The 24899-nt window shown below is 36.7% G+C and overlaps 2 protein-coding genes and 2 long non-coding RNA genes across 5 annotated transcripts in view; 2 read left to right on the forward strand and 2 right to left on the reverse strand.

The window, feature by feature from the left end:
• LOC105058001 (uncharacterized) overlaps positions 1–10219 on the reverse strand; it is a 25935-nt gene extending 15716 nt beyond the window's left edge. Inside the window, exon 1 of the long non-coding RNA XR_834063.3 lies at positions 9927–10219. This is a non-coding gene — a long non-coding RNA (uncharacterized lncRNA). The remainder of the gene's footprint in view (positions 1–9926) is intronic.
• A 1368-nt stretch (positions 10220–11587) lies between these two features.
• LOC105058023 (EID1-like F-box protein 2) lies at positions 11588–15266 on the forward strand. The gene is given in 3 exon segments (XM_010940790.4): positions 11588–11980; positions 14401–14801; positions 14804–15266. Coding segments are annotated over 2 exon segments (744 nt in total). The 5' UTR covers positions 11588–11980; positions 14401–14452; the 3' UTR covers positions 15199–15266.
• Positions 15267–15960: 694 nt separating this feature from the next.
• LOC140855646 (uncharacterized) lies at positions 15961–22889 on the forward strand. Its single transcript, XR_012138599.1, has 2 exons — positions 15961–16183; positions 22519–22889. It is a non-coding gene; the product is annotated as an uncharacterized lncRNA (long non-coding RNA).
• Positions 16435–22581, reverse strand: LOC105058019 (uncharacterized). Of its 2 annotated transcripts, none has more exons than XM_073251890.1 (7): positions 22446–22581; positions 21967–22011; positions 21151–21436; positions 20877–20948; positions 20620–20800; positions 20435–20516; positions 16435–16812 (listed from the first exon to the last, which is right to left on the reverse strand). In XM_073251890.1, the coding sequence occupies exons 3-7, from the start codon at positions 21389–21391 to the stop codon at positions 16621–16623; spliced, it is 768 nt and encodes a 255-aa protein (XP_073107991.1). In that variant the 5' UTR covers positions 21392–21436; positions 21967–22011; positions 22446–22581; the 3' UTR covers positions 16435–16620. The 2 variants fall into 2 exon arrangements, with proteins under 2 accessions (XP_073107991.1, XP_073107989.1); XM_073251888.1 differs by having other exon boundaries at positions 20859–20948.
• Positions 22890–24899: the final 2010 nt, after the last annotated feature.

Below are 24899 nucleotides of genomic sequence, written 5' to 3' on the forward strand. Positions count from 1 at the left end.
ATGGCTCGAATCTGATTCACCTAAGCTAACCTATTCAGATTAATTAACCAATTGGTGTCTAAGATAAGTGATTGAAAGGTGGTTATTTAATTAGTTTCGTTTGCTGTTCTGACCAATTTATTGATGTCTAAGAAAAGCAACAGGGGATCCTCACCAATCTCTACTTATCTGGCCAATTTAAAAGATTGAGTCTAAAATATGGTTGCTTGGTGGTTTGGTTTAGTCCATGCCAATTAGATCAGTTATGTGATGATTGATTAGATGAGACCTAAACTTAAATCTCTCCATAAATACTAAGTCCAATGGTCTTCTACCATTGTAGGTGTGCGGGCGTGCTATCGACGTTGATTGTTCTCGATTGGTCACAGTGGTTCAGTTACATCGAGAACACACAACCACTTTATTAGCAAAGAGTTGCTCCAGGGTAAAGATAGGGTTGGACCCAATAACTATTAGCTGAGAGACCCAATGACAGCTTTGCACCTGCTTGTGAATGATGGGTCTGACTTAACTAAGGAGTGTGAGCAATAACTGTTAGGTGATCCTACATGACTTAGAGATCAAGTACCTGCAACATGCTTAGAGAAGTATCTGGATAAAGAGTTATCCATGCATCGATGTTCGTGTTATCAATAACTGTTAGGTTAGGTGCACGGTATCGGTGGGACCGCGCACCCACTAGAAATCCAGTTGTCGTGTTAGGATTTTCATTTCTCCACCCGAAGAGCGTGGGAGATCTGATAAAATAGTAGATCTTTTTGCATCCAAAAGTTCTTAGAGTAAATTATAAAATAAGTACAACATCCAATTAGAATCTTTGCTCTCTGATGTTAATTGTGTCAGCTTCCAAGCCTCTAGCTTAAATTCTAGATATCAATCAATTAATCGAAATCAATTACATAGACTGGCTCACAAACATAAGAATTATTCATAATTATAGAAAAATTAAGCGATATTCTCTATCAAGTTATTCTAATGTTAACAACCTGTCCAACACAAAGTCAATAAGCTATACTTGATGAGTGAATGGACAATGATAATAAAGATAGGTGCTATATATTGAAGTACATGCTAGATGAACTCCAACGTATGCATGAGCACATGTTCACTGCCAACGATATATTGATTCATCTACAAGTGTTGTGAGGTGATCAGAGTCGTACAGCACATGAGATGTGTGATGTGCAGTCGGTCTGTGATCATTATTTGATGATGATCAAGGACATTAAGGAGCTTAAAAGGCTTGACATGACTATGCATAAGAAATTGCTTATGGATTTGATCCTACGATCCCTGTTTAATTTATATAGATAGTTTATGGTAAACTACTATATGAATGACTTTATTGGCATTTTATCTGAATTGATCAAAGTGTTGGTAACAAAAGAACCTTAAAAAGTTCAGAGGTATATACCTGAAGAGCCTAAAGAAATAAGGACACGTCTTGAGTAGGCATGTTAAAATTGTTCAATACTATCCTTACGAAATAAGGACACGCCTTGAGTCTATGGGAAGGTAGAGGGTTGAGGAAGTAACCCCTGAAATTGACAATAGGGCAAGAGTTTCTACTGTAGCCATAAGCATCTATTCTTTGTGATTATCATTTAGATTTAGTTCTTAGAGACAGTCTCTATCATTTACATGGTGATGCATCTGTAAACTTAATTGAGCAAGCAGTGAATGCCATTGGATCTGAAAGATCCAGAGTTGAGATAAATCTTAAGTATATGTGGAGCCTTAGGCTCAGTCATATAGGAGAAGAAATAATTAACAGATTGAAGAAATATGGGCTTTTGGGCTCATTGACTGTTGAGTCATATCTAGTTTGTGCATCATCTCTTTGAGAAAAAATGACCAAGCTACTCTTGTGGGACAAGAGAAAAAGAACCACTGAGATACTTATCCTAGTACATATTTGACGTGTGTTGCCCATTTGATGTGCTAACAAAGGAAGTTGTCTCTACTTCATTACCTTTACCAATGATCAGTCATGGTATGGGTAAGTATATGAGATACAAATCTAAAATTTTTGAAAGGTTCAAAGAATTCAGATGTAAGTAGAGAAGCAAATCGAAAAATTTTTAAAGATACTTCGATCGGATCGAGGTGCAATATCAAAGAAAAAAATTTTTTAATTATCTCATAAAATAGCATAAGTTTCATATTGGACCCCTCTTAGTACATCTGATCAGCTCAACGAGATAATTAAGAAGAGTCATGGGACTGTATAAGATATGGTCTGATTCATGATGGACTTCACTGATTTATTTTTGTTTCTTTAGGGACATGCTTTATTTCTATGAAATTGGATTCTCTCTAAATCTGTTCCTACGACATCATATGAGATATGGCATGGTGAGAACTGAATCTTGATTATTTCAAAATCCAAGCATATCCAGCCTGTGTCAAGGATAGTATGTGGATGTGTTAGAAGATAGGTATATAAAGTTTATCTTAAAAGAGTTTGGGATACTAATTTTCTTCTGAAAGGATTACAATGTGATTGTGACCCGACATGCTATCTTCTTGAAAAATTATTTAACCAAGATGAAGCAGTGAGAGGAAAGTTAAGCTCGAAGAGAGTGTCTCTGAAGAATGGTGAGCCATAGAATCTAAAGAACATATTCATTATGAGTCAGTATACATAAATTTCTCCACCTCGAACATATAGTAGGATCTTCCATCCTCTCGAAAGGTACTTGGATATGCTTAACAGAGGATATAGAGAAAATCATTTCTCATGAGAGATAAAAAATATAGAGATGATCCCAAAACCTACAACGAGGCGATGTTAGACATCGACTCTAAGAAAAGAATGTGAAATAGCTTTTCTGACTGGATATCTTTTAAAGATTTCTGTATGGAATAGCTTATAGATTTTACTTCTCGTGATATGAGATCACAAAGTCTGTAATAATCTTGGAGTTGGAACTTTTATTTCGATGATATGATCAAATTGTTTGATCAGAAATGAAGAATTACGTATTTTCAAAAGGATCAGTGAGAGTGCCCAATACTGACATCGATTAAAATATGGTTGTATATAGAATTCTCCATAAAAGACATAAAGCAAGCATTCTATATTCTGAGAATATAAAGATCTATAGAAATAGATGCAGTTGGATGCTTGTGTTTTCACAGATAAAGTACAGAGAGTAGACGCTGAAAGGATTTAGCATAAAAATCTCAGAGAGGAGTCTGCTACCCTCTTGGACATAAATGTATGCCATGTAATGTACTTGAACTGATATAGTTAATACTGTAAATGTTACGAGTAGATATCAGTTGTATCCAAGCTGAGAGCGCTAGATTGCTGTGAAAACATCTTTAAGCTCTTGAGAAGAACTAAGGATTTGTTCTTAATTTTGGAGAAGGATCAAAGCTAGGAGTGAGAGGATACACCAATTCAGATTTTATGTCTGTTGTTGATAGTAGAATGTCTACATCATAGGTGTAATCATGTCGATATCTTGGAAGGATTCCAAGCAATCAATCAATGGAAGCTGAGTATATTGTAGATGTGTAGGATGCATTCTGATTCTAATATTAGTTACAGAACTGGATATCATGCCATCAGATACCACGACATTATACTGCAAAGACAATGGCACCATAGTCCTTGCTAAGAAGCTTAAGTCTCACTAGATATCCAAGCACATAGAGCAACAGAACACACGACTACCTCAAGTAGAAATACATAGAGGTACAGAGAGCAAACTCCACATGAGATATAGTTAACCCACTGGTAAGTCACTTAGCTCGCCAAAGATTAAAGCCTGTCTTGAGAAGATGAGGTTTGGTATATGGCAGATTGACTTTAGTGCAAATGGAAGATTGTTGGATGTATGCCGTAGAAGCCAATCTTGACTGACGCATATTATATTACTAAGACATGATTTTATACTTAAAGGGCATTTATATTACCATTCATATTTTATATGTCCATGAATCATCCAAGAGATTAACAAGATGATGTCACATATTTTCAAAGAGTTAAGAATTTGAGACATGTGTCATTGATGGTTAATTTCTGAATTACTCCTGGTCCTAAGATCATCATGGAGATGGTGATTGATCCAGAAAGATCAGTGTACGGATCGCTTTCTTCAGACAGATGAGTCTCGAATGTACGGTATAGTGACACTGAAGGGAGAGTGCAGGTGGTTTTTAGAGAACAACTAGCACTGAGCGTGACCAACACGAGAAGTCACATAGATGTCTGCTCACTCGTTAGTAACTTTCTCGATGCTGCAGTTGTATGATTGATCCTTCGACCTGCGGTGCTACAGCTACTTACAGAGAAGCTGCTGGACTTTGACTACACATAAACATTGACTCAATGAGTCCTTGTAGTGGATGTTGGCGATAATTGGTCCACTGTAGGAGTAGGATGTGCACCTAGATGCTATCTATCGATTCTAGCAGAAAGGAGTAGTCCTATGGGATTTAAGAAGTTGAGTCTTTAAATCTATAGCCATAGCAGTGTGATTAATGGAAAGAAATTTTCATAAGAATCACGCATAGACTCGAGCTAATTGAATCTATCATATGACCGATGATGAGGTTTGACGATTCATTCATGACTTACCATCTGGTCGGGACTCACGATAGAGGGACTGTATCATACGTTAACTGCACCTAGAGGCTCATCACTTTTTATTCTGCTGGGTTGCCACTATATACTGCAAGGTATCACTGGTGGATTATGAGACCTACGAGCATCATCTTGATGATCGATGATCCTGAATGGGTAGAGTTGGAATGATTCTGACCCATTAAAAAAAATTTGATGATATTATGATAGGAATCATAATATATCTTACTACCAGATAGAATAGAACCTATGGGATCACACACAAAGAGACTTTTGATTGATCAGATGGTTGAATTACAATTATGAATCGTGATAGGATTTAATCATCAAATTGATTGATGATTAATCTAATACAAAAGTTGCAATTAAGTAACTCGCTAAAGAGTTAGTGAGTTATAGGAGGATTAATTAGCAATTAGATTGCTAATTGGCTCGATTTGATTGAGTAATGGGGCTTGCATCAAGTCTAATTAAATTAGATTTAATTTGATTTGACATGGGTTTGATTTGATCAAGCCTAATTGGGTTATGAGATAACCAAATTGTATGAGAGAATGATTTCTTGTTGAATTAAGATTTGGGTTTGACTTAATTCCTAATTAGACTAGGATCTAACCAAGAGTGTTTGAGTTTTTATTTGGACTAGAAATTCTCCTCTTTATGGGTGCACTAAATCCTAATTAGATTAGAATTAAATTGAGTTCGACTCAAGTATCAAGAGAGAGTCCAAAAGGACTAGGACTCCTTCTCTAATTAGGTGACATCTAATCTAAATAATTTGAGCTCCTAATCAGATTTGGATTTTAATCTATTTGGGTCTAATCAATTTCTAATATGATTAGAATTGGTTAGAGTTTAAATTGGTTTAAATCAGCCACCTAAAGAAGAATTCTAAATGGATTAAACTCTCTTCTTTATGCACCACATAACAACCCCACGCCAACCAGACTTGGATGCCACAAATATCCCATGCCCTCTCCCCATTTTAGCATGTAAGAAGGACTCTTAAAATTCTTCTTTTCGTGAGATAGGTGGGCGCAAAAAAATCAAAGTTGTGGGCGGCATCAAAATCCTAGAGTCCAAAGGAGTTTGGACTCTCACCTAAACTCTATCTCTTCCCTATTTAAACCATACATCTTATGGGGCATTAGAGGGGCTGATATGGATCAAGTTTTGATGCTAAAATTAAGAGGAAGCGCACGTGAAAATTCAAGGGAGAGAGAGGGACGGCGTGATGCTTTTGGCATGAGGTAAGTTGGTGTATATCCTTTCTTTCTTACCAACAACCAAAAGTTGGTTGTTAGGACCATCTCTCTCCCATATTTTGTCCTAGTTTGGATATGGTTTTTCTCTCCTCTTTGTCCAAAAGTTGGACAAAAATTTTTACATCTCTAGCGTAGAGATTTGGTGCATAGATTTTAGGAAGAAAAGAGAAGAAATGGTTCTTCTCATGATCGCTAGCAGATCATCATCCTCCTATTTTTTTCTTCTCTAAGAGTATTTTGAGAGAAAAGAAGATTTTTCAACCATCAAGATGTGATCTCTACAAGGGAGCTAGCATCCCGGTGAGATCAAAAAGCTTCTGATCAGATCGAAGTCTTGTGTTGATACCTGTAGAGGTCGGACGTTTGTGTGGCTTCAAGGGACCTTCGAAAGACATTCACGATCATTAGTTTGGGGTGAAGATCAACTCGCACCTAGGTATGAAGTTTATTTATTTTTTTTATTTGATTTCTGTATCTGAATCCTATCTTACATATGCAGATCCTGTTTATGGTTTTAAGATTTGATCTTATGCATGCTTAGATTAAATTAGATTTAATCTGAAAATTTTAAATTCTGCTGTATATTCATTTTGAAAAATTTTTACATGCATGAAACCATGAAACTCCAATATTAAAAGCCCTATTCTGCGAACAGAGAGGCATGGTGCTGCGTGCGGCTTTGTTCGGCAGAGAACCCAGAGAACAGAAGCGAGGCACCGATAGGAGCAGGAGCAGGGGCTTCAGGCAGACTGTTGGACAACGAATAGTGGTCGCTTCAGGGGTTCATGGGGGTCTTCCTAGAGAAAGAGCTTTTGTGAGGGAGAGTATTCTGTGAGGGAGAGATTGGGTGTATGAGGATTGAGGGTGTAATCTCCTCTTGTAATTTTTTTCTCATAGTGAAGCTTGCATGCCCCATGGAGGCGAGCCCTTTTTTGGTTGATCCACATATTTGATTGTTTCTATTTTATTTCTTCTTTCTTTCTGCTGCGATGTGCGGTATCGAAAAAGTCTTGAGAGGTGGTGTCCTGGCTAGACATCCATCAACATTGTGATCCATGGATTCCCCAACACATCAATAGACAATCCATTACCAATAGACCATAAAAATTGATAAATAATCAATGAGCCCATTTTTGCTGCCAATCGTCAAATAGAAGAACACCCTCTGGAACAATTGTAGGAGACCTATAAATGAGAGAAATGATACTTTGCTGATACCAACTTGGCCCACAAGAAATCAGAATAAATAACCACTTGGGCAGCAAGTTGTCCTTGCAAAGCTTGCCTCCTCTCAAACAAAGTTTGGAAGCCAAGCCCTCTAACACTTTTAGGACAACAAACTTGACTCCATGAAAATAAATGAAGCCCTCTTCTATTCACATCATGTCCCCACAGAAAGGCACGGAGGATTTTTTAAGCTTGTGAATAATGATTAAAGGCACAATACACATGAAAGAGCATATATAGGGATCGATGCAAGCACCGATTGGATTAGGGTTGCTCTGCCTATCAAGGACAGAGCCTTCCATTTCCAACTTGCAATCCGTGTTTGCACACGATCCAACAAGTAAATAAAAGCTGCAATGTTCAGTCTCATACGTGCCAATGGTACTCCCAACTAAGTACATTTGCCCACCTTCTCTTGAATATTAAAAAGGTACTTTATTTGACTTTTGATGGTAGCCGGAGTAAGTGGACTAAATATAATTTAAGATTTTTCACAATTGACCTGCTAATCAGAAAGAGAGCAATAGGTATCAATAAGAGTTTTGAGCCAAATAGCATCCCGCAATAGTAGCTCGAGCCACCAATAAGCAACCATCAACAAATAAAATATGAGACATATAACAATGAGATTGCCAAGGCAGATAAACATGAAGCATTTTTGAATGGACTGCTTGATGCAATAATATAGATAAGATTTCAAAATATAAGATACATAAATATGGAGACAATGGACAACCCTGTCAAATTCCAGGAGCAATTTGGAATCAAGAAGTTGGCCAACCATTGATCATTGTGGAAAAGTAACGCGTGACATGATCTATTTTATAAAAATAGGAGAGAACTAAAAAGTCTCTAATACTTTTAATAGAAAGTGCCATTTAATTCTATCATAGGTTTTATCCATATCTAACTTTTGGATTATTAGGGCTTTTGAAGGAGAGGCCTTAAAAAGAGAATGCATAATTTTTTGAGCTATAAGAATGTTTTCTACAATATTACACCTTTTAAGAAAAGCCCCTTGCTCTAAAGACACTAATCTCGGCAATATTGATTATAATCTGTTGGCTAGAATCTTTGCAATCAATTTATAGATAGTATCACACAAACTAATTGGCCGATAATCTTTCACCTTCTAAGGGTTAGAAAGTTTTGGAATCAAAACAATATACATCTTTTTTCAATCCTTGGGCATAAAGGAATACTGAAAAAAAAATATTGGACAGCTTGAATGATATCCCTACATACAATAGGCCAAAATTTTTTAAAAAACAAAGCTTGAAACCCATCAGGATCCAGGGCTTTATCAGAATTAATTGAACTGAGAGCCTTTTTGATCTCCTAATCAATGACCAACTGAATTATATCCAAATTCTGCACATAAGAAACCCTAGAATTTGCTTGAGGAAAATAGCCTTGTTCGGACAAAGATCGGTAAGTCCACTGTTGTTGAAAATGAGCAAGGATTAACTGCCGGATGTCCTCCTACTTTTCTATTAATTCATTCTGATCATTACGCAAATGTAGAATTTGATTTTGACGTCTTCTTAATATAGCAGATTTGTGAAAGAATGCAGTATTAGCATCACTCACTTTTAACCAAGTCACCCTTGATTTTTGACGCCAAAATATTTCTTGCTTGTGAAGATTATGATTATAAGCTCTAAGGAGAGCAAGAAAATGTAAATAATCAGCATGTAGTAGAAATATCTGACTAGATTCAAGGATTTGTAGATCATAAATTTGCTGATATAGCATCTCTCTTGGCAAAAAATATTTCCTACATTTGTCCTATTCCACCTTCCAAGGGCCTTCCTGGTCTGTGCGAAAAGTACTGTTAATCTGGAACAAGGATCCTGTGAATAAGAAAGAACCCAAGCTTTATGCACAACCTCATGAACACCGGAGCATGACAGCCAAAACTTCTCAAATTTGAAGGAAACAGGACCTACAGGGCATATTTTCTAAATTCATAAAGTAAAGAACAATGATCAGAAGCAAATCGAGTCAAGTATTTTACAGTAGACTCTAAATATCGAATTAACTAGTCTAAAGATACAAAAGCCCGATCTAATCATTTCCAAACCCTAGTAGCTCCTTGTTGATTATTACATCAAGTAAAAGAATGCCCTAGATAACCCAAATCAATCAATACTAAATTTTGAATAAATTCTCTAAATTTCTTGACATTCTAATCAAGAGTAAATCCTCTACCCCTCCCCCACCCCCCGTGCTGATAATATGCAATTAAAATCCTCAATTAAGACCAGATGGAGGCCCAAATTTAGAGTAGACATGACCTGTTCCCAAACTATACACCTTGCTATACCAGTTGTACTTGCATAATGAACTATTAAGATCCAAGGAGCAAAATCATGAGGAGATAAAAGACCAGAAGCAATCTGATAATTTGAATGAACAAAATCTACGGTCCCTAAATTAATACGCTAAGCAATGATTATGCCCCCAAACAAACCCACTACCGAAATCATATAAATCATTCAAGACTTTTCCATAACCTTAGAAACCCAAGGCGAAGAAACTTTCGATAGCTGAGTTTCCAGAAAGCAACAAACATCCGGTCTATAAGTACGAACTAATATCTTTGCATAGTTAATAAAAGAGGATTTTGAAGCCTCTCTACAATTCCATGATAAAACTGTCACTGAGAATTAGAAGTAGTGGAAGAGATGGAGGCGAACTCCTTTACCTCTAAGGTCCCACTAATGGCTTCCCCTTGTCTAGCCCCTTACTTAACTTCTCAAAGCTAACACACTCCAATGAGGTCTTTATAGATCGCTTAATTTTAGATAAACACAAAAAATATTTAGAGTTCATCTTACCCTTTGATTGATTGTCAGTAGATTCCTTTATAGGCTGTTGTATTTGATGTTCTTGAGAAACAAAGAGATCCGCCTTCTCATGCTGCATCAGCTCCTTTGTGTTTACAGCTCCCACCTCCGGCTTCTTTAAGTCGGATCCCCTGGCTGATCTTCTACCACCCACCAGCACCTTTTGTTGCGGCAACTCGAACCCAGCTTCTCTTTGATCGGGGACCTTTTACATTTCTCCTTATACTCTAGCCCTCCCGAAGTTGGTTTTGCTGTAAATGTAAATGTGACGTCCATAGGCTGCTTTTCCCCAACTCATATGTACCGTAGTGAAATGCGTACAACATTTGGTTTTGGATAAAATTGATGGCTGAAATAATAAAAGGGTAACAGTTGGTAAATAAGCCATTAGTGGTTTCATAGTTACCTGGTGTTTTAATAGTCTAACCACCAATGTCTTTGATGACCAAACATATGATAACCCCCTTTTTGTGACCTGTTTGGGGATTTAAGTGACCTGTAGGTTGGTTGGTCTCCTTCTTATTTCATTTATCAATGAATTATTCCCACCGTTTTGCTCAAAAACACTTAGAAAAACAATGATTACTGTGGCATAAATAAGATGCTTGATTGCCATTAGATTTTAAAAGAGATACTAAGACCGGGGTCCAGGGAAGATCCACCAACTCTTGTCTGCTTATTTATTATCTAGAACGAGAGAGACGCTCCATTTTATCTCATCCTTTTATTTGTCCAATGCCTAACACCTTCTTAAAGTGAGATTTTTGTATCTAGGATGAATGATGAGTATCTTCAATACTGCTGATAGAATAATGACTTCATGTTTGCTTGATATTTCAGCGTAATCGTTTCAGTCCTTCAAACTGTCACAACTGGCATATGATTAAAATTATAGTTGAAGATAACACAATTTCAAGAAGGCTTATTACTTGCATGGTTCTGAAATTCCTGGCAAGAAACATGATTAGGAGTGAAAATAGGCTAGATATGTATTGATGTACTATCTAATCTCAATACTTACGCTATGAACATGCCTTCTCTCTCTTCCCATTGAAGTGTTGTTTGTATATTAAATTAAGAAAAAAACATTCATAGAAGGTAATAAAAAGCATAGTCCCGTGTGCTATCCTTCAGTCATGCTTAGCCATCCAATAACAAATAGAATGTATCTGGTTAGCATTTGAAATTGAAATCGGAATCAAAATTAGAAAATAATAGATGAAAATAGTAATATGAATGATTATATCATCCAATGTGTCTGATTCGTGACTGAATTGAAATCATAATTGGAATGAATTTTAAATACTAGAAGAGAATAGAGATTAAATTTTAAAAAATTAAGATTTTTTTTTATTGGAATAAAAATGAAAATAAAAGTTTCTCCCCATCAAATACTTAAAATAGGAGTTATTTATTTCTATTTGTGCCAATCTTCTCCTAACCAAACTTGTGGAGTTTTATATTCTATCAAAAAACAAAAAGACATTTGGAGTTTTATATGGTTGGCTTTTTTTTTTTTTTTAATTGTTTCATTCATCAATAGAGATATTAGAGGATCACCAATATTTTTCTGTTGCCACATAACAAGGAACATAACCCCCAGGTACAAGAAAGAAAAAAAGGAAGACGGCCATTCATCAGATGGTCAGCGTCGTCTGATCACAGAAGCTGAAGGCCATGATTCAGCCAACAAGCCCAGATCCGTGTTCTGCCGGCACAACGGGAGGCATCAGATAGCCACAATCTAATTCTCTCCCCTGGTGGCGTCTGGAAATCTTGTCTTTCAGCGAAACAACCAATCAGAGACCATTGGCAGCTGACGCCTGGCAGGGTGGATTCGCCCTCCGTGCACGAAGATACCCCCGAGTTTGGGCAAATGTCGCTCGCATTCTGTCGGGGATGGAGGTCAATTGTGTCACTCTGAAGGTTTCTCTAGGCTACCCCTCGGTACTTTGCTAGGCTTACGCACGCTCACAGAGAGAGAGAAAGAGGGAGAGAGAGGGGAGAAGGAGGGGAAGGAAAAGGAAAGCTATCTTCTAGCTGAGGTGAGGACTTTTATGGGTTTTAGAAACAATTTTGTTCGTATTCTTCTTGGTTTAAGTTCTTAAAAATGTCGTTTTTCCCATAAATTTTTGATTTGTAGTGTTTTTTTTTTTTTCATGTGATTATCTTGTTTTATTCGATAGGCTTTGGATTTGGGTAATGGAAATTAGTTTCAGGGATGGAAGAGGGAAAAATTTGATGCACATCTTGCATGCACTGTGGATGTTGTTAGAAATTGCTAAATGTGGAAAAGTCTTGAGGATGTTAGGAATGTCGGAATTTCGACTTCTAGGTGCAAATCGAAAAGACTTTTTTCTCAGATTCTTTTTTTTCTTGTTGTTTGAGGTCACAAACAGATCTTTGGAAAGGAAAAGCTTATAAATCTTTAACTGATGTGTTTATGGAGCTTATTCATGGAACAGATTTGATATTATTGGACTGGATGTGTAGTGTGGACTTTGTTCCTGTTCATGTTGCTGCTTGACTATTTGGGAAAAGAAAATATTATGATACAAATTACAAAAGAATCTGAAGTGGAGGGGTTTAGGAAACATGTTGTTGATAAAGATAAAAGATCCACGACGTGCCGCACCATGCCTTAATAGAAAAAAAAAAAAGTAAAAGACCATATTTTCAGATGTAAATATTAACAAAAAAAAAAATATGATTTTAAATAAAGTATAACGGATTTGCTTCGGGGTACTGTATTGCTTAAGTGGGAGACTTAAGGCAGTTTTAATTTGAGAAAAATATGGAAACCTCATATTTCAAAAGGAGTAGAACGTGGTTTATAGCTTGACTAATTGGCACATGAGTAGATGATGGTGGTGTTGTAAATGGGAGGAGAATGCAATCCAAGGTTTGGATGGAAATGTAGTTGTCACAGCCATCTATGAAATGGAAGAACAATCTAATTTGGTTAGTTGGTGCTTCATTGCAGTTGCAAAACAGGTTGCAGCCATCTATGTTATCTCTTTAGTCCTTGGAAAATGATGGTAGTTATTCTAACATATGACCTTATGATCTGTGGACAAAGAGGTGTACTTGATGGTTGATGGATGGTGGGTCAAAGCTTTTTTTTTTTTTTTTTTTTTTTTTTTGTGAATTTCTGTACATTCTTTCAAAGCTTTGCTTTATTCAGACAATCCTGCCAAGTTATATTTCACATGTTTCAAATCATAGTTTCGGAATTTAGAATGTTATTGCCATGAACAGGAAATTTGTAGCAAGAATAATGGAAAAATGAACATGGTGGACTGAAGTACAAATATGTTGAAGCTTCTTTGCATAGTATTTACTGGTCTTTTGCAGCTGAATTTTCATTTATATACCAGCACTTAAGAGTCTATTCCTCTCTTGTCAGCATATTAGAAATCCCTACTGCTAGTTTGGCTAACTTCCACCATTAAATGGGACGCTAATGTTTAGTTATGTCCATTCTGCAGATATTGTTGGTTTAATTTGACTATCCTGGGTTCCTTGCATTTTTCCTGCAGTATAGGCATATTGGATTAACTACAACTTCAAATACTTATTCAGTTTGGCAGCACTGTAAACAGTGATTGAACTTCTGCAACAAATAATCTGCAACATAATGAAGAGTATTTAAGATCCCTTGTAATGAAATCTTCAAAAATATTTCTAGGGGTTTGCTGTTTATTGTCAATGATATGTGATTATGTTAAAGTCATGTTATTTGATTTGTTTTTATTAAAAAAATAGAAGCTGCTTTGTCAAGCAAAAGTTTATATTCTGTCCTTTTGGATGGAATTATCTTTGAGAGTAGCTTCTCTGCTCTCATCCAAGCGTGTGAACTTTTTGCTATTGACATTTCTATTTTAACCTATTCCTACTAAATCTGCCTAACTTTTGTTTGTCATCCGTAATAATCCACCTTCCAAGTGGATACTATGGTTTCCCTTACACTGGGCATATAGAAAGAAAGTATTCAACTACTAAAATTTCTGTTCATGGATTTGAAATATTTGATTTTTTTCTTGTAGAACCTCACTGCAACCGAACTCTTTCACTGCCTGAATTTATCTTGATTGAGATGACATGTTGTAAAAGAACTAGATGCTTTCTGGATGTAGTCAATATATTTAACTTGCACAAATTTTTCTATATAAGTTCCAGTTAGACCCAAAAATCAAAATAAGCATACTTAACAAAAGTATTTTTGGTTTAAGCAGTAGGAGCTTGTAGTTGTAACAATTACTTTTGGATTTAGCTAACCATGTTTTGGCACTTCTCATTTTCCCGTTTTTTCCTTGTTGAATGTCTTTAGTCCTCATAATGCATTAGCTTTTTATATGACTGAACTTATTTATATTCATAAAGATATAAGATTTTTAATTGCTATCAACACCATTAATGGAATAAGTCAATGGTTAATGATGACTTTTTGGGGAAATTTAAACAGAATCAAGCAATGAAAACGTGATTACAGCTGCTTGTTATAACAGTTTGTAACAATGCTGGTAGCGAAGCAGTATCGCTGTACACACTCAGCAACATGTGTATGCACAAAAGGTCATTTAAGTGAGGATGCAATATTCTTAGTATTCCGACACCTTAATTGGAACCCTAGGTTGATTGCAAAAATGTCTTGTGTCTGCAAATGGTTTGATGAAATTGCAAAGAGAGTGTTGTGGAAAGAGTTCTGCCGAACCCGAGCCCCTAAGATGATGCTAGACTTGCAGTCTAGTGGCAGTCATAATGTTGATGGGAACTGGAAAGCACTTGGGAAGCTTCTCATTTATTGTTCAGGGTGCAGCAAAGGTGGTCTGTCTAACAGCATTGATATCCCGGGTCATTTTGTCTACCGACACGATTCTCCAGGACATCAGGGAAAAGTTTTCTTCTTCCACAATGCAGGTCAGATGTGCTGTATGTATCAGACCCTTGTGAGCATCTTGATCAAGGAGAGGAGGGTGATGTTGGGTTTTTTCGTGGTGTCTTCAAATCATTTTCCATTTCAAGAGTTAGGAAGATGCTAATTGACAAGGATGCCAAGCTCCATGCCACTGAGGTTTGTCCATATTGTAAGGCAAAGTTGTGGAGCATGCTACAGGCAAAGATGATACCCCAAAGTGCATGTCACAGGTTGGGTGCTTATGATGATGGCATAGAGTATTATGTGTGTCTTAATGGGCATATGCTTGGGATCTGCACTCTCTTACCCCTATCTGATTCTGAGGAGGCATCTGAACTGGAGTGATTTCTTGTGTTTCATTTAGGTAATGCCTCTTAATTATGTTTTCTTCTACCACTATGTATTTAGTATGCTGAGACATGAATATGATGAAACCCATTATCTTGACCTTAATAATAAATAAATGGTATCATAAGGAACTTCATTCATTTTAAAATACAAAATAAATGATATTTGCCTTAGAAAAATCACCAAATTAAATTGTCGTTTTCATCAAAACTTGTTGTCTTTGGATCAAATGCCTATGCTGGTTATTTGGAAGCGGGGAAAAAAATCCAAGGGCAAGTTTGGTTTTGTCAAGCTTCTAAGTATGCACGTGCAGCATTTATTGTCTCTAGCTACCTCACTGCACCATGTTAACATTTACATGTGGTAACTGTTACATTGTTATTGAAATTATGGTTGCTTCGTTGACTATTGGAATGAAATCAAGGTTTAGATGTTATTGCAATCAACTGAAGGCTATTTTGTCCCTCTTGATGTTATTTTCTCATCAGAATGCATCTTTCTTAAGGCTTTAATATGATAAATCACTTTAAATGTTATTGAACGAGTTTTAGACTAATTCCACATTTCCAATTACGTAACAATTTATAACTTGCCATTCTTAATTTTGAAATTCTCAACACAACCAAGTCCCATGTCATTTAAGGATTGTCAGTTGATTTTCAGGTTGCGATGATCTAGGACTCTCATATAACCTTCTCTACATGTTTTAATACTACCAGGATGGAAGGACCCATCATTTTCTTTTCTGAACAGGTGATCAAGCATTTAGAGTCTGAATTTTTTGGCATTTTGCATTCATTAAGGATCTTATTGGACACTTTTTGACGAAAAATGATTAGAGTAAGTGTTATTGGCTTTGACCATCACTTGCTCATGTACTGGCTACATGTAAGGTTATATGGGAGTTCATCTTGGGTCTATAAGCATACAGAAAACTATTCTTTGGTCTCTCAATGTGTTTGCTACCTCAAATCAGATTGCGGTAGGTGCTGCTTCCAGCTCATTTTATTGCAACTTATTTTTTTCTGCTTTCTTGTGCATGTACCCTGTATATTTATATGAAGTTTCATATCCTTCAACATCTATAATGCATAAGAGTTGGAACTCAATGTTATTCTCATTTTCAAGAGAAATTGCCTGTTCAATTGGAGGCATTTGCAGAATCTGTCTTTCATTGAACTACTCAACTTTTTTTCCCTCCTTGGTCATGCTCAGAAATATTTAAAGGTGCACTTCTGATAAAAATCTTTCATAAATATAAATATATCTCTTGTAATATACAGCATTTATCACTAGCTTTATTGTTATCTCCCTTCTTATGCTCAGAATGATTGATGATTTGCAAGAAAAATTCCCTGCGACTGGCTAAGATGAAGTGACATCATCGAGGACACTGGGGTCTACCATCATCTTAGTGATTCAGAAGCAGAGACATGCATGAGAGATGCGCCCTGTTGTTCTCATCTGTTTTGCCATCTCCCTTATCTTGTGTCCTTCATTCCTTTCTCTCTCGTCTACAAGTGCTTTTTCTTCGGCAGAAATTTTATCAATTCTTGATATCTCATTATGATATTCTTGCAAGGCTTTTGCTCGTTTCTGTTCTGTTTCTCTCTGCAATCTCAACAAACAAACTATCACTGAATTGAAAATACAAATCTTCCCAGTTATCATGAACCTGCTATATTTTCAATATTTTGGAGTCAAAACATAAACCTGCAATCTCATTGGCCTCATCTTTGTGCACGAAGGACCAAATTCTTTTGATTATTATGGGGAGCTTGTCTGAAGTAATTTATGCATCCTTCTAATCCTTTTGAGGTTGTAGAGGAAAGAGGTAATGACTGATCACAAGAACTTTGAAAACATTGAGAAAAGGATGTACTGGAGGCTGTTAGGAGCTTATTCAAGGTAATAATAAATTCTTTTGGGAGAAGAATCTGTTAGTTTCTTTTCAAACACTGGACCAAGTCACAACATACAATATGATTCATAATATTATCGGAAGAAACTTCTAGCATATGCTGTTGAAAAATTGTTCAATGTATGTTGGCAGATGGCTGGCAGTTATTGGAATTTGAACTTAAAACTTTCTTCTGATTTAGAGGAGTTTAGGGTTACAAAGTCATAATTGAGTGTTTACTTTTTGTCAGCAATTAGAAGGCTGGTCTCTCATGAAGAAAAGCTTTGCAAAAAATCTGATATACAAGTAAAGCATCATTTCAGGCACTTGTTATGAATAGAAATACTATTATTGTGATGTTTGTGTTCAGAATGTGGAAGAATATTTGGTGTTGAGAATTTACTCGGCTTACAATTCAAACACATTTAATGTCAACATGATAGGAGGCATGTTGAACTACTGAAGTATATAATAGGACTAAAAAAAGGTGAGAAATAAGCATACAGATTAGCTAGGACAAGGGAGACACAAATTAGAGAAATATTAAGCTGAATGCATTAAGAATGAAGACAGTATGATTTGGGTAAAAGTGGTGGGGTCCATAGAATATTTTAGTTCCAAGAACTACTGAAGTATGAGTGGCCTTGGAAAGGATGTGAATGTTGAGGCAATAAAGTTACATGTTTATGAGAAGCATTACGTTAACTTGGTTTTATGATCTTCATTGGAAAAGTATTGTGGTGATATTATTCATGTGTGAGAACATATTGTACATAATTTGATCAGTGGTTGTTGATAAAAACTAAATTGCCATTCTATAGATTTAGTGCATTGAGTGATGGAACAACGCTCAAGAGATTGCATGAATTTTTGACAACTAGTTTGTGTTTATGCTTGGAAGTTATCGGATCTGGACCAGAGATTGACATGGCTAATGGAGTTGGCTTACTGGTTCAACCATGGGTCAACAGGATATACCATTAAAATATTAAAAATAAAATTTGTAGAAAACCAGAGAGTATGTTATAAAAATATAAAAACTCTGCACTATATGTAATGCAAACATGTGTCTAACCTGGATCATATAAGTACACTTTCCTTCCTTATTCACTATTGAATTAATTACTAGGAAAGAGAAGGAAGAGCGGTGCATAAACTAGAAGTCTATTATCTCTAAATAGTCTTGATTGATGGATCACAGCCATCTGTCAAATGTTCTCTATTCTTAAATAAATCACACACCTAGATAGAGAGTCTGAGGCAGTGAGGATAGAAGGAAGACAATAAGTGGCAAGGGGGTGAGGAGCTTTCCCAGATGAGGAGATGAATTCGATTTTGGTGTTTGCATATGGAACATTAGAATGAAACTTCCCAAACATGACCCCATCAATGACCTCACCCAGAGTGGCAATGCCTCCTTGCATTGTTTTTGCCACACCACTTGCCCCCTGTGCTCCACATTATTGGTCTTGGGACTTTCCCTTCCTTATCCTCCTTGGCTCTGGTGAGCACGTCTTTGTCAAGCTCTACACCATCTCAACTAATCAGCTCACCCATGTCAATTACCTTAAGGCACTCCTACTAGCCACAGTGGTTCTTGAGTCCTGACCATCATTTGCATTGGAGGTTATGAGCACCCCTCTTCTGCTCTTAAGATTGAGGCTCTTTGAGGAGATGATGATCCAGAGTTTTCTTTTTCTCCTTAATATCTAAATCCATCAAATTATGAAAATGCACTGAAAGATTTGAAAGAAATAAAAAAAGAATGCATATTGGTTCATGTGTATCAGTTTGTTATAACTCCTTTGTTGAAGCTGCAAAAGTCACAGTTCAATGAAATTCACACTTTTAGGGGTTCCAATCCAAATGAATAGAGCACCGTTTCACCAGCTTACTGGTTGAATTGGATGGTATATTCTAGATCTGTTAATGGTGCTTGCAAGTTTGATATCTGACTGAAATATTTAGATAGAATAGAAGAAATCTTCATGATGATTTGTTAATTTGGACATAGGAATTAATAAGGTATCATGAGTGCTGATTAAAAAGATGTTGGCATTTATGGTCAATTTACTATAGGATATTTATGAGAAAGGAAAAGGACAAAAAGTTCTTCCTTGGGAAGCAAAAGTCATTCCAGTTATTTAGTTTGCTCTAAAATTCTAGAGGAATTGAACTCTACAGTTTTTGGCCCTTTTTGGTGGAAAATGAAACTGCAGGTTCTCTGAATTGATAAACATTTTCCATATTGTCATATTTTCTTGTGAACCAAAGAACTAAAAGAACTGGTTTTCCGGTTTCTTTTCACGTCTTTGGCCTTTTACTCAGAGAAAGATAAAATGCAAGCTTTCATCTCTTTCCATTTCCATATCGTCATGTTTTGCTTGTGACTGACTGACTAAAGGAACTACCTTTTAGGTTCTTGTCTCACGTTTCAAAAAAACCTAAGGAAGAAAGATGTGCCTAAAGGTTGGATGAATATTTTGAACGATATGTATATTGGAGTAGCAATCACTAGTTGTCATGGTAAGACAACTGAACTTCAAATGAATTGGGTTCGAAAGAGGAGCTAGTACTAAACAAGATAACTCTTTACACTTGTTACAGATGAACTTACTAATGATATTCAAAAGGAGGAAACATGGGAGCTTTGCAAATGATATAATACTAATTTATGGGAGGAGGATAAGGTTGAGTGCTGAAGTGGAATTACAAGGAGCTTTGGAGGATAACAGACTAAAACTAGTAGAACCAAAACATAATATATGCAATGAAATTGTAAATGATGGATAAATATTATAAAATTTGAAAATTGTTGTTATCTTGGATTTAGAATAAATAGTTAATTATATCTTAAAAATTAGAGTTGGATGGATTAAGTATGCAGTGCTTTTGGGATGCAATGTGATTGATGCATTCCTCCTAGGCTTAAAAGGTGGTTTTATAAGGCAAAAATAATACCAATAGTGCCGTACAGTCTGAAGAATGATTATTAAGGAGGTACCAAAGACACAGGACAAGCATCTCTCAAAGCAAAGTGTTGGAGACCACAGTAAGATGGTACAGCCATGAGCAATAGAGATTTTAGAAGGCCTTGATAAAGGTAAGGGCCACGTTTGTCTCAAAAGGCCAAGAAGGAGGAGGGAGGACCTTTGGTACATGAATGAAAGTTGCAGGCAATGCAACTCTTGATAGGAAGAATGACCAAACAATTGATTCATAAAACTTACCTTGAATACATGGTCTGAGGCTTGATGGTTATGATTATCGATATACCTACAACAACAACTACCGCAACAAAACAAAACAAACAGAAAAAGAAGAAGAGTAGACCTCTTTTTGTTCCAACCGGCGCTTTGCTTTTGTCTTCTTCTCAGTCTCCCAACCAAAAATTTGGGCTTTCATCTTCTCATACCTGAAAGCAGTCATCATAATCACAAATCCGGACACTTAGGTATGGTGCCATAGCACTATTCAAGATAATGATAAATCTGCAGAACCTGCCAAACTGTTATTACCGTGTTTTCATCTTGGCCATCTCTGCCTTCTCCCAAGCATCTGCCTCTGTGTCCAATTTGTTGGACCTAGCTGAGTTCCCCTCCTTTTTCTTAATACTAGATGATGAAGTTGTAGGTTTTATGGTGGATTGAGCTTTTGGCCCTAGTCTCGCTTCATTTCCACTTCCAAATTTCTTGCTACCTGTGTCAGTTAGATACTTATCAGTGAAGGTTTTGGCATTTTTAATGTTGGATGGTACCTGTTGTCTTTTCTGTACTTTTGCGATTAAGAGTTGAATCATTCTGCATCCTTTGGTCTGAAATTGATGATTTCCTCGTAATGTTGTCACCTGAAGCACAAAGGAAACCAATGCTTGAGATGTGGAGAGAGTGGTTTTATATCAGATTGATTTTTCCCATTGATAGCGGACAGGTAAATGCAGGTTTCTTGTATATGTGTCATATTACTGCTTAAATTTTAGACTATAAATAATATCCAACTTAGCCTACTTCCAAGTTGCCAAACATTTATAAAAGATCTTCGAGATTTACCTGCTGATTTGCTGTCATCTTTTGCCTCCTTATTACTGAACCATCTAAGAGGCCCTCTGGAATATACTCGTGTGCTTGTGTTTCCTTCTCTTTTGCTTTTGGATATATCAGAAGTTTTCATTCCTTCAAGTGGACTTTTCTTGTTCATGAAACTTTCTTCATTCATTGAGGCAATGGCATATGCAGCTGCTGCAATCGCCATCTCAAATTCTCCATTGCTGGAAAGCTCTACCTGACTCATTATCTGGTTAACCAACTTTAGGATCAGTTATGTGCTTCCTTCTCTCTGCAGAAAATAATATGTTACTTTTTTTTTTGTGTGTTTGTGCAGTCCAAGACTGCAGTTTATTTTGAAAACCATAACATGCTGCAAATAATTTGCTTATATTGGAAAAAAGCATGAGTGATTTTTTTTCTTTCATATGAGCAGCAGACCTAAAGTGCCTAACTCATGTTTCAAGCAAGGGAGTAAGGAGCAAGCTTTTCTAACATAATGGTGTAGATAATCAAAAAGATTCATTGAAACGGTGAATAAATTTATTAGGATCAATGAAGGCTTGATACGGCCTAACAAATTTTGGGTGGGTATGGAAAGTTGAATGATTACAGAGGTGCAGATTCTAATTATGATTTTTATATTATATTATAGATGTTGACAGCTGTCCAGTTAAACAAAAAGTAAAGACTAATTAAGATGACATGGGAGGCAGAAGAAGCAGGTTTTTCATGTCTCGTGCTTTGCAAAATGAACCCCAAAACATTCTTGAACTACTCCCCTATTTAATGGAGATAATAAAAAATAACTCAGGCGAGTACCTATCTTAAAGGACACTGCTTATTGTGGTGGTATTCTTCCCTCTCCTACAAAAGAGACCAGAGCATTAGAAGGTAAAATAGAAAATGGTAAATAATTATCAATGATGTTAAAGTCACTACATAATTGTTCTCATGCTTGTTCACTACAGCAAGTGCATGAAGCACTCTTTGAAGTAATGACATATTTTTGCCTGTAAAAGAATCATCCCTGATACATATGATCTATTCATTTCCTACGTGTTTCTAGTGAATGGAGTATCTTTTATCACCAGCCACTTCTCGTGTATGCATTTTATTGGATGTTTTAGCTGTCCAAGATAAACATGAAAAAGAAAAGCTTAACAATTTCTAAGGATGTACACATATATGATAATGATCAAAAGTTGACATTTCCACTACCTAAAACACATGACCTATTTCTTTTTCTTTAAAAAAAAAAAATTATAGACTAGTTCCTGATGCATCCATAAATGAAGTACCTCAGATCTCTCAGCAAATTTTCTATTCTGATGATGCACCTCGGTTGATCTTCGGAGTTCTCTGGTGTTTCAGAGAGATGGATTCGAGCAGGAAGAGATACACTCCAGTGTTCAAGCTTGGAGACTTACGCTTGCTTGTGGTGGTTTATTTGGTGGCAGCTCTTCAAGACTTATAAAGAGGTGAGGGGCAAGCAGTTTGGGATGTGCTTTCCCATTCTAGTCCTGTTTGCACACAGGTAAGGATCTCCCTTTATTCACCTTTGTGTCCCAGCTCTAGGTTTGTTTCTGTATGCTGTTGGCTTTTGAGCTTGGCTAAAAGATTGTAATTGTGGAAATGAATGTGCTATTTCTTTTCTTTAGGCCTTCTCATGCTACTTTAAGAAGGTCATACTAGGAGGTTTGCCTGCTTAAAAGAAATGTGCCCCTTTTACTTTGCAGCTCTTAGTGCTGTGCATATATTCTCCTTGCTGAGCAAATACTTCCTCTGGGATTTGCCAGATAGAACAGATTCTGATCAGTTTGTTCCGACTTTCCGTCGTTGCTGTAAATCTGGTTAGAAACTTTAGAATATATTCCTCGGAAAAACTGCCAAAAAATAACAAGATCAAATCTTTCATTGGAGAAAATCTGCGGGCTCAAATGGACGGATGGCAGCCCTTTACAGCATTCAGATGATAAAATAGCGGGGGTGGGGGGGGGATGATAAGATGTGACAGGTTGGAATCATCTTTATAGTTCTTTCATTAATTGGTTGCCCTGCTTTTGTTCTGCACCAATAGGGCAGGAAATGAGACAGTTGTTCTAGAGCTCTCACGTTGGAAGGTGAAAGAAGCTTGATTATTGATTTATTTATCCTTTGGTTTGGTGCAACTGCGCTGCCAGCTGGTCTCATGTTTCCATGATCAGCTACGTTTAAAACTGGCTTCCAGCCTCAACTGTGCTTTTAACTGGATCATCATCTTGTCTGGTGCCGAGTGGTGCATTCACTGGTAAAATAAAAGTGAATTTGCCCCTGGCTCCAGTTTTAGAAGGCTTTTCAAATACTGTAACCTAAACTATGGCCAAGTGAACCATTTAAGCAGCTGAGGACAAAAGGTAGGGGCGTAACCAAGTTGAGCTTGTCAAGCTTGGGTCTGATCAAGCTTGATTTGAAATTAATTATGAGCTTCAAATCTGGAATCAAGCTTAGTTTGTTTACCATTATTTCAAGCTTAAGTAGAGAGGCTAGAGCTTTATTTCGAGTTGAGTCAAAGACAAGCCTAATTGATCGGCTTGATAAACCTAATTGGTCGGCTTTATTTATCACTCCTGTTTTAATATTCAACATAGAAGTTACCGCAACCAGATAATTATCAGAACCATCCAACTGGACCTTCAATCAGCAGTTTGTATATGGGGGAAACAAGCAACTAAACGGATTAGAATCTTTATTCTTAATTGGCATGCATTCAAACTTAAGGTTGCATTTTGTGCATCGTTGGATAATTTTAAAAGATAATTTGGATTGTCTGTAGGATAGATTGTCATCATTAATTATCAGTAATGTTGACTACTGTATTTGATACACGTAGGTAATGTTGCAGTAAAATTAATGAAAATCTTGATTGCATATTTGGTATGACAATCAGATTATTGATCATATAGTATCAAAATTTTAAAATATTTTTAAATTAAATTTATTAAAAATCACATTTCGTGTATAAAATTTTAATTTTTTAAAATAAAAAATAAAAAATATTATATATTATAATATTTTCATCATCATCTCTCTCATTGTTCTTTTTTCAGCCTCTTAGAATTTTTTTTTTTCCAATTTTAAACAATTGCTTGAGCTCCTCCTTCCAGTCCTCCCACGGTTCCACCCTTTCACCCAAAAAAAAAAAATCCCTCCCACCCGCATCCGAAAAATTCAAACAACAAAATCCCCTTTCGACTTCTCCTTCCCTTCTTTCACCTCCGCCGCACCCACAAAACCCCCACCTCCTCCCCCTCCTGACGCCGACTGCGTCTCCCTCAACCTCCCCTCCTCCCACCCTCATCTACCTCCCCCAACGTCCCCATCCTCCCGCCCGCATCGCCCCTCAACGTCGATAGACAGTGTCTGTCCTGACCTCGCCCTCCTCACGATACTCATCCATCTAGCTCGTAAGCTTGGCGGCCACATTTTTCCTCTTCTCTTGCCTCCATCTCTGCATCCCCTCAGATCTGATCACTTCAACTTGTCCTCATCAGAGTTTCATCCGCCACCCGCAAGAGCAGGGCATCTTCGGCTCACATCCCACCGCCATCTATCATCTAGCTCTGCCGTTCGTCATACGAGCACCCCTGGCACAGGGTGGTTCGTCAAGACGAGCACCATCGATCGGTGTTCACAAAGACAACCCATTCCTCACGAGAAGAAAAGGGTGAAAAAAATGATTTACATGATAATTTTTTGAGGATATTTTTGTCTAA

The sequence above is a fragment of the Elaeis guineensis genome, chromosome 2 (genome assembly GCF_000442705.2).
Source record: "Elaeis guineensis isolate ETL-2024a chromosome 2, EG11, whole genome shotgun sequence".
Taxonomy (NCBI): Eukaryota; Viridiplantae; Streptophyta; class Magnoliopsida; order Arecales; family Arecaceae; genus Elaeis; species Elaeis guineensis.